Source organism: Cibotium barometz, chromosome 28 (genome assembly GCF_041138505.1).
Source record: "Cibotium barometz isolate CiBa-2024 chromosome 28, ASM4113850v1, whole genome shotgun sequence".
Taxonomy (NCBI): Eukaryota; Viridiplantae; Streptophyta; class Polypodiopsida; order Cyatheales; family Cibotiaceae; genus Cibotium; species Cibotium barometz.
The window spans coordinates 18,804,015-18,814,392 of NC_141073.1; the positions used below are offsets into that span (position 1 = coordinate 18,804,015).

Genomic DNA, 10,378 nt, shown 5'->3' on the forward strand with positions numbered 1-10,378 from the left:
TTCCATGGTTGAAAACAAGACAATCTGAAATTATCCAGGTTTTGGTTGAGAAGTATTGCCCAATCTTCCTGAGAAGGCTTCTTATTAACCATTTTGTAGCCATTCGATCTGCTACATCAGTCACTTGGTCTGCTACATCAGTGATGTTTAGTAGACCTAAACCCCCTTTATTCTTCGGCAAGGAGCACACATGCCATGCCATTTTAGGAATTTTTTCCTCTTCTGCATTACGAGACCACAAAAAATTTCTGCACAGTTTCTCTAGCTGCTTAAGGTCTGAGTTAGATAGATGCTAACATGAAAGAAGGTAAATCACTGTGGGGAAGAGAATGTGTTTGAGAACAATCACTCTTCTAGCAAAAACTGTATTGGAGTCCATTCCACCTTTTAAATTTGTCATGTAATTTTTCCATAACCCACATCCACCTTTGGTACATATTTACACTGAATCCCCATCGATATACCAAGAAGTCTGAAAATCTAACCTTCCTTTATAACCTTGCAGCCTTGTTCCAAGAGCCACTACGGAGGCCTATTTAGGATGGTTTTGATTCCTATTTTCTCATGGTTGATAACTGATCCTGACTCCAAGTAAAATAGTTTGAGGAATTCCCAAAAGGCTTGTATAGATGATTGGCGTCATGGATCAGACTGTTAGTGCCGTCTGCAAAGACATGTTTGACATTTGTTGCCTTGTAGAGATATACCCTTTAGCTGTCCTTTATCTATTGCATTTTGAACCAATCAGCCTAAGGCATCCACTGCAATAGCAAATAGTAGGGGGGCCACGGGGCGTCCTTATCTTATGGATCTCTTTAAGGCAAATGTTTTCGTGAGACTGTCACTCTAACCTGTGCATTGGTCCTATACCCATATCCCTGAGGGATTGAAAGATGAATTTCCATTCTAGTGTGTCATAGGCTGTGTCGAAGTCTATATTGAAAGACATGAAGTCCTTCCGCGTTTGCTGAGCATGTCAAGGGGAAAGAAAACTTATCAAAACGATGCAATGAATATGTATAATTAATTCTACACATGTTATTAGCTCAAGTAAGGACTTCAGTTTAAGGCTAGTTACAAAAATCATGGAGAGAGCGTGTGTATGCCCTTTTAAAGTTGACTCCCCCACCCATGGGCCATGGATGGGTACCCGTCCATGCACGATGGGGTGATGACTCATGAGATCTTTTTTTTTTTTTTTTTTTTTTTTTTGGAGGATACACGAGTTTAGCATCGTTTCACCCTCACCTTCACAGACAGCTTCGGTATCGTCCCGGTGAGACCTCCTCCACGCCATATCTTCTCCTGTCTTCTGGTGTGTCCTTCTAGCTGCTGTGAACAACTCTGAATTACGGTTTCTGTCTGGTTTCTGTGAACTGTGAATTAGGGTTTCTGTGAACTGTGTTCATTCTGTGAATTGCGGTTTCCCAGAACGAGTTTTCCTTCCTGTGCTTTAGGATTTTGTAGTTTAGGGTTTCTGTGAGCAAGATTTTTGGTAAGTTCCAATTTTTTTTGTGATTTGACCTTGGGCTCCCATGATCCAGCTTTTCTTGTCCCGGGTTTCTGCGATTTGTGAATGTAGGGTTTCTCATCCGATTTAAACCAAGGACACTGCACAGCAGGGCTTTTTTCTTTAATTTGACATAGATTCCCTAAAGTGTTCCAAAACATCCGGACGCTCTAGGTAGGGAAAATTAGGGTTTCCTGAACCCGGGAAAACTAGGTTTTTCCTTAATTAGGGTTTTTTGGTCGGTCAACTGCTCTGTAAAATAGGGCAATTTAGGGCACCTTGTCTGTAAATAAGGTTTTGGGGTTCACTAATAGCTTCCTTCAGTTTGTTTTGTTATCTTTTTTCTGAGGCAGACTGGTTTTCTTGACGCTGATGCAGTGGCATGGTTTCTCATTGCTTTGATTTCACACTGTTTGGCAGGTTCACTCTAGAGACAAAGTCATGGCACACGGCAACGTTCATATCATCAAAAGCAGGAACGAGTGGGAGGGGAAGCTTGCAGAGGCGGACTCCAACAATCGAGTGGTATGTAGCCTGTCATCAGCCGGTATCATCATCATGATTCATGAGTTCACACCACGAGTGTTAGCATACAAGATCCTCCCATAGTTACCGTTTTTTCTCTGCCCATAGGCACTTTTTTCTGCCCGTAGGCGATGCCGCCGAGGGGGTCTTGAACCCAGCACCTCCCCGTCCCCAAGAAGGCAAACACTTCACCACTTAAGCTGCCTCATTGCCGAAAGCTAGCTCGTGTTTACATCATTTTCAAGTAAAAAAGAGTTAAGTGTTCATGATTCTGTTTGAATGGCACGTCATGATTCATATGAGCTCCCACCAGAAGTGGGTGCCTCGAAGGATAGAATGCTAGCATGGTTTTAAATCTTGTTAGCATGGGTTCACATCATGGGTTTGCCATGAGTAAAGACGCGAGTTTTCCCATGTCACCATGAATTGGGTGTTTTTGAATGGCATCTTCGTGTTTCGCAATTTTCATATCATCTCACCAGGGATGTGTGACCAAAAGGATGGAAAGGAAATTTAGCACAATGCTAACGTGTCACCTTGAATATAATCAAAAAAGGGTAAGGCTTGCTTCAGGGGAGTGCATGCCCCCAGTCTTCATGACCAACTCTGACAAGATTTGACTGGGATAAGGGCAACCTTCAAGAGCTGCAACCTTGCAGGGGGGGTCTGGATGGGTGCGCCCTCTTTGACAAGCAACCATAGGTTTTCATGTGTTGTGGTGGTCTGATCTAATTACCGGTCTCTGTAGGTGGTGGTTGACTTCACGGCCTCTTGGTGCGGACCTTGCAAGTTCATTGCCCCTTTTTTTGCAGAGTTGTCGGAGAAGTATCACAACCTGGTCTTTGTGAAAGTTGATGTGGACGAGCTAAGTGTAAGCCCTTCCCATTATCATAAAATCAAACCATTCGATTGTGTGCATTTTGATAGTCTTGTAGTCAAGTGCGGGTGAAGAATGCAGCTTAAACTAATTCCGGGCATGGAAATTTGCAGGACATTAGTTCGAAATTTGAGGTTCGTGCAATGCCGACATTCTTGTTTATTGAGAAGAAGGCAGCCATGGACAAGCTTGTGGGGGCCAATAAATCCGAGCTTGAGAAGAAAGTGAGGTTTTACTCGGAAAAGTGTGCTGCAATGGTGGCATGATTGCTTTCAACCTAATTTGGCCAGTCTTGTGGGCCTTGCTTCTCTCTCTCTCTATATATATATATATATTTTCCATGTAAGAGGATGTAGCCTATGACGCCAACTGGTGTATTGTAAGGTGTGGCTAGGTTTGTCTTGGATGGTTTCTCCTTGGTCATGACAGCTTCTTTTCTTTTAGCTTCTTATTTCTCATTGGATGGCATAAGACCATAGTGATTTGAGCAATATCCATGGAAGTCTTTGGTTGTGGTATTCATGTGTGTGCTTTTAGCCATTTTTTCCATGGGCTTTAGGCTTAGATTATTCAGTGTGTTCTATGCATGGTTATGACATAACTTGGTTTTTGGTCTTTTTCAATTGGTTTAGAACATGCAGGTGACTAGTACTTTTGATTTGGACTTTTTTCTTGCCACTGCGCAGTTTGTTGAGCTGTCGTGGTGTCCAAGTTTTATCATTTCTTTTTAGTGCTTGGCAAATTGGATGTGTAAACAGTCATATAAGCAATACAAGTGGGTGCTAAAGAAGATTAGTAGTCATGCCTGAAACCTTATTTGACAGTGTCCACTCTGCATGTAGTGTGTGGTGGGTAAAGTGTAACAACAGAAATGCCTTGTGGTATTCCTCTCCTAAATGTAGTCAATACTCACACTTATCCCGTCGTGATGAAGCCCATAGGAACTGATGACGTGAGTAGGGATGTCATAGCTTATTGTCCCCGCTATGCATGATAGAGTTGATGAACCTACTACTCTCCATCCAAGCCGCTTGCGAAGGCCCGCCGTACGGCTGAGACAGCATCCACCTCAGCAGGGCATCCATGAGGATCATCTCATGGAATGTACAGGGCCTTGGCGGAGCACACTTTATACGCTATCGTGGTTGCTTGAGGCAGGAGCTTCAGAGATGCCTGGTTGGTGGCAGCATTGATATTTTGATGATGCAGGAGCACCACTTGGGTGAGAGCAGGATCCGGAGATATGGTTCGGTGATGCCTGGTAGATGGGACACTTTTTGGTCTGCAGGGTTTGGTCCTTTGGGTGGACAGGGAGGAGTATGCATGGTCATTGCAGATGTATGGCGGCAGGCCATTGTGGATCGAGGGATCATTGTGCCTGGTAGAGCACAGTATGTCATTCTGAGGATGCATGATGAGCTATTGGGTGTGCTCAACATCTATGCGCCCAATCAAGCTAGTGCCAGAGTAGAGTTCTGGACTCAGGTTACAGATGCATTGCTAGAGGCCGCACATTGGTGTGTCGGGGGAGACTTCAACATGCTTGAGGACCCGGCAGATAGGGTGGGAGGCAGTCATGTTACAGTGCACGGCACGGAGCTTGCAGCTTGGGACCGGTTTTGCATGTCACTGAGGATCACCGATGCATGGCAGCATGGGGCTTTCTCCCGGTCTCAGGACAGTCTTAGTTTCTCTCGGTCGGATCGCCGGTAGGGGGGGACTAATCTATCACGGATTAATCGCTTTTATGTGGGCGACTGGTTAGGGGAGCGGGGGGGCTCTGTCGGCATTCTCGTTGGCACCTCATTTTCAGATCATGCGCTAGTTATATTGACATTGGAGGAGGAGACACGGGAGCCCAGCTTGCAGTTGAGGATCCCAGAGAGGGTACTTACAGATCCCAGTCTCGCGGAGAACATTGAGAGGATCTGGCATGATAGTCAGTGCTCTGACCAGGATGCAGCGGGCCAGTGTGCCAAGGGACTCATTGATCTTAGCTCTTTTCTACACGCTGCAGCTTTGACACGACTGGGAGAGATTCGCGAGCGGGAGCAACGGCTGAGACGCAGCCTTGCTTCGCTACAACGCCTTCAGGAGCAGCAGCCTGCATGTGAGTGGGTGGCGTCTCAGCTGAGCCAAGCACGCCAGGAGGTTAGAGAGGTAGAGGAGCAGAGATATGAGTTTTACTATCGTCGTCAGGCCTCTCAGTGGACGCAGCTTGGTGATAGAGTGACTGGAGAGTTTTTTGCGATCACTGGACCCCGTCATGCGCGAGCAGGAGTCCGCCAGCTTGGTAGACCGGATGGATCGGTAGCTATTGAGCTCGGGGAGATCAGAGCCATTGCCACTGCATTTTATAGTGACCTGCTTTCAGCGGAGCCAGCCACTGAGGATCGAGATGTTTGTAGACAGACTGTGTGGGCCCATGTGCAGAGGAGGGTCACAGACCATATGCGTACAGTTCTAGGTGCGCCTCTGTCAGGGATTGAGCTTGTCGAGGCCTTGAGGGTCCTGCCGCGACATAGTTGCCCAGGGGAGGACGGACTGACGCCGGCCTTTTTTATGCGCTATTGGGACCTTTTGGGGCCAGGCCTCCGCAGGGGCTTTTCCCATGTTTTGGACACTGGGGTGATGCTGCAGAGCTTTTCAGAGGGCTTGATCTATCTTATCCCCAAGGGGGAGGGAGTATCAGATGACATTCGGCATTGGAGGCCTATTACGATCCTCAATACTGTCTACAAGGTCTTGGCAAAGGCCTTGAGTTTGAGGATCCAGCCCTTCCTGGGGGAGTTGATTCATGCTACTCAGACAAGATTTGTCAAGGAGCGCAGTATCCTTGACAACATCTTTACTTTCTGGGAGGCGACGGCCCGAGCTAGATTTCTTGGCGAGGACTTGGTCATAATGCTTCTCGATTTTGAGAAGGCATACGATAGAGTTGATTGGGGTTTCTTAGAGGGCACTATGCTTCGCCTGGGCTTTGAGCCAGGATGGATCAGAGGGGTGGCAGCTCTGTATTCCACAGCTCGCAGCCAGGTGCTGATTGCAGGAGGACGGGGGCCGAGTTTTGAGCTGACCAGATCAGTCCGTCTCAGGGGTGTTCTCTCGCCCCTTTCCTTTTTCTCTTCTTTGCGGAGGCTATGAGTATGTATTTGACGGCAGAGGAGGTTGGTTTGAGAGGACTTCAGCTCCCAGTTCGAGGGGAGGACCTGCTTGATGCTGAGTTTGCAGATGACACGGGTTTATTTTTGCATGGCCAAGAGGCCAATCTTATTCGGGCTGAGCAGTCGCTCCAGGTTTTTAGTGCAGCTTCGGGAGCATTGATCAATTGGCGCAAGACAGTGACCTTTTGGATCAGTAGTGCTCCCACTCCGGCATGGAGCCCGGACCCCGATTTTAGATGGATTCCTCCAGGCACAGCAGTGCGGTATTTGGGATGCCAGATTGGCCTAGATTTGTCACCTGAGCAGCAGATTGACCCGCTTCTTCTGAGCATTCGGAAGAAGCTTTTGTATTATTGGAGTACAGCTCGACTATCCTTGGCTGGGAGAGTGGTGGTGGCAAATCAGGTGCTGTTAGCGACCATGTGGTACATTACGTCTTGCTGGATTTTCTCGAGCTCTTGCATTAGCCAGGTACAGAGGCTGATCAGGAACTTTCTGTGGTCTGGGCGAGACGGTCAGCCAGCTCGGGCAAAGGTTGCATGGGCAGTTATTACACTTCCGCTGGCTCAGGGAGGTTTGGGCATTATAGATCCAATCGATCAGAGTAGAGCCTTATTGGGGAAGCTTATTGTTCGGGGGTTGCTTCCAGGCGCTGAGCCTTGGAAAGAGCTCCTCTTGCAGCGGCTGCAGGCTCGGGCGTCCCCAGCAGGGGGTACTTGGGCACCAGAGATTCGCTGGATCTTCATAGAGATGAGGAGGACAGGCCTCAGTAGAGGATGGGAGGACAGATTTGCTTTGAGTATCTTGAGAGCTTGGGAGCTGCTGAGACCGGGGCTCTCTCAGCGACCTCCTTCTTGTGTTGAGGAGCGGGCCAGACAGTCGCTTATCTGGAGCCCAGCGGTTCGCACGGAGCAGGGTTATATGCTGGGTTCTCGGCCTCGTCTAGCCTGGGGACCTTTAGCGGCAGGCCCAGCTTGTAGTTTTGGAGACTGGCAGGCTTTCTGCAGTCTACCAGAGGAGATCCAGGTGGAGAGGCTGAGTCACTTCAGAGGGGGGGTTGATTATGAGGGATGATATTCAGGAGGCACTCACAGAGGAGTGGTTCACGCCTCTGGAGCCAGTGGCCCCACGGTGGATGGGAGCCTTTACACAGTTGGAGATCTTGATTGCTGTCAGAGCTTGCACTGAGGATGGCAGATGCCTCTACTATGAGATTCAGGATGAGGGCAGAGTCCAGAGAGTGGAGGTGGAGTCGCCTTTGGTTGCAGAGTGCACCTTTCAGAGGATTCGGGTAGTGGCTGCCGCTTCTCGAAAGTGGCATATTGACCCCGACCTTGCTGATGTGCTCCCGGATTGGCGCATATGGGCATATGCAGCGCGCCCCTTGGCCCGGCTACAGTGGGACCCCGGGGAGTACGAGTGGCATGATCCTTATGCATCCCTCGAGGCCACAGAGATCACCTTTTTCCAGTATACTGTTCGGCTGGGGCGGCATATTTTGACGGCGAGGAGGACGGTTTCTCCAGCGGCAGCGGGGCATTGGCGACTATAGGAACTCTCACAGGAGTTCCTGGAGGATTTCTGGGCTCGGCTCTGGGCTAGTCGACAGGCCCGAAGGATCTCGACTTTTCAGTGGGGCTGGTCGCCCACAGGGGCTTAGCAGTTGGCACTTGGCTTGTTTACAGCGGTCTTCCGGCGGCCTGCGTCCGATGCGGCCACCCTATGGAGACACAAAGACATTGCCTTTGGGATTGCCCTCAGGCATAGCAGATTTGGCTGCGGATCTGGGCTAGTCGACAGGCCCGCAGGATCTCGACTTTTCAGTGGCTGGTCGTCCACAGGGGCTCAGCAGTTGGCACTTGACTTGTTTACAGCGGTCTTCCGGCGGCCTGCGTCCGATGCGGCCACCCTATGGAGACACAGAGACATTGCCTTTGGGATTGTCCTCAGGCACAGCAGATTTGGCTGCGGATGCTGCGTATTCTGGCCCCCCTCTCTCCAGAGGGTATGTTTACGTGGGGTGCCGCTGCTTGGTCGACTTCGTCAGGGCCTGCTATGGGTTATGAGATGGAGCAGGGCAGTCAGGCCATTAGATTTATTAGGGGCCAGCCTCGCCTGGTTCCGGCACCGGATTTCTCGTCCGCCAGTTGGACACAGGAGAGGGATTTACGATGGGAGCTCCTCAGCAGCCTCACTATCTGGTTCACCTGGAGGGCCCGGTGCTTTATGGCCTTTGAGGGGAGATTGGAGCCACCAACAGAGACTGTACGGGAGATCTGGCAGGAGTTGATCCACACCCTGCGAGGACAGTACGACCGCATCCGGGGAGACTCGGATGAGGCGATCTTACGGCGCCAGGCCTTTCACACCACTTGGCGCTGTGGCCCTTTCTACACCTTACACACGGGATCCCCCCGTTGGCACTACAGGCCACCTGTTTGGCTCTTCCCCCCCCCCCCATTGTATGATTTAGCCGCTCAGTTCTTTGTACTGATGCTTGTATTTTGCAGCACCTAGGGAGAGTCTCCCGGGCTGCCATGCTGTATTCGCTGCTGTGCCTCTCTTAGGAGCAGGAGAGATCTTTTGTAGCCCTACGGGCGTTTTTATATAACTAATGAAAGGATCTTTTCTCGGGGAAAAAAAAAAGAGTTGATGAACCTACACTTTATGTTTGGACAGACATTGGAGTTAATGGTTGCACTTTTGAGTCGAAGTCTTTTTTAAAGTTTAGCTTAATGTTTGGTTCTAGCTCTTAGTGCTTTAGGTCTAGAGTTTACAATTCTCTGTTTTGCTATTTTGTTTTTTGTTTTTTGTTTTTGTTTTTGTTTTGTTTTGTTTTGTTTTGTTTTGTTTTGTTTTTTATTTTTTTTTGTTTGTCTCTGTCTTTGTTTTTTGTTTTTTGTTTTTTCTCTTGGTTAATGTCTTAATTAAAAGTCCTCGTTTCATATTATCTTTTGATGTCCTCTCCTTAATAGCTAGGTTTGTTAGTTTATTTATTTTTGATCTTTCAAATGCTTTGTTTTTGTCTTTGTCCTTCTCCACTATTATTTCTTTCTTTGTTTTTGTCTTTGTCCTTCTCCACTATTATTTCTTTCTCAAATCTCTCAATTTGTAAGTTCAGATTTTTTTGACCTTATGAAGGTATATAACTCTTGCTCGTCCTCGTCCTCGTCCTTGTCCTAGTCCTCTCATCATTGCAATCCAACCCACCTCACATAATTTAAGAGCTTTTCTTTTGTTGCCACCAACATTGTAGCGTGTTTTAGACGATTTCTCTTTCTATGGCTCTTGTGTGAATAAGGCTATACATGATCAAGCATGTGGGCAGCTTTCCTTGCTTTGTCAGAAAAATCCAAAAATGAAAATGTTTATTATTACTCATAGGTTGTGCCAAGGTTGCAAAGCATGGTTGAAGAATATTTTTAAGGTTATGAAATTTATTACTTGTGAGATGGGGCTGTAATATGTGTGATGATGGTATCTATGTAAGTTCACACTACTCTTGCAATTTTATTATTTTTACACAGCCTAGTTTATCTCCACTATGGGAATTTCAAGTCAGAATTAAGCTAGAAGAGAAGCAAATCATATTGAATTATCCATTTCTTTAAAAATCAATCCTTCTACTTGCCCTTCTTTTCCCTCCCCCTATAAGCCTTAGTGTGAAATCACAATCACACCCCCCCCCCTTCAAAAATAAAAATAAAAAAAATTCACAGGCGCACACACATATACTCTCTCTCTCTCTCTCACAACTCCTTATCTCATTACTTGTTTTATAAGAAAGGTTATGTAAATTGGCTTAAAAAAGTGTCACAACTGTAATCTACATTAGCCCATTTGACTTTTGGGATAAGTCTACACTAGTCATTGATAATTAATTTATGCTCATGTTCAACACTTTACTTCACAACTTTCCATTGCATGAGCTTGCCTATTGTTGTAAAAGCAGTTTCGTTTGTATCCACTTAGTGTGGTAAAGCTAGTCTCCAATGCAATCTTGGATAGGCTCTCATGGGGCATTTCACCTTGAAGATGCAACAATAAACTCGCTTAATGGTCAATGAGCTTTAGGATTACATCGGCATGCTTTTGTACTCTTGTGCTCCGCTTCTTCCACATCATTCCAAGTGCTTTTATAGATGCTTCCCTCCATCCATATCCCTACATGCATAACAAGGTGTACCATCTTAGCATTCATTTAATATTTCCTCCATTTTGAGATTATGTTACACGTATGTAATTTTCATTGGCACAAAAACTCTAGTGCATGCAATCTTTAGTACATTACCATCTCTGAAC

The 10,378-nt window shown here is 47.1% G+C and overlaps 1 protein-coding gene across 2 annotated transcripts; it reads left to right on the top strand.

Annotated features, from left to right (window-relative positions):
- Positions 1–1,204: 1,204 nt before the first annotated feature.
- Positions 1,205–3,425, top strand: LOC147622611 (thioredoxin H9-like). 2 transcript variants are annotated; one of them, XM_086822131.1, is made up of 4 exons: positions 1,205–1,315; positions 1,931–2,035; positions 2,784–2,906; positions 3,026–3,425. In XM_086822131.1, the coding sequence occupies exons 2-4, from the start codon at positions 1,952–1,954 to the stop codon at positions 3,176–3,178; spliced, it is 360 nt and encodes a 119-aa protein (XP_086678257.1). In that variant the 5' UTR covers positions 1,205–1,315; positions 1,931–1,951; the 3' UTR covers positions 3,179–3,425. The 2 variants fall into 2 exon arrangements, with proteins under 2 accessions (XP_086678257.1, XP_086678258.1); XM_086822132.1 differs by having other exon boundaries at positions 1,208–1,276.
- Positions 3,426–10,378: the final 6,953 nt, after the last annotated feature.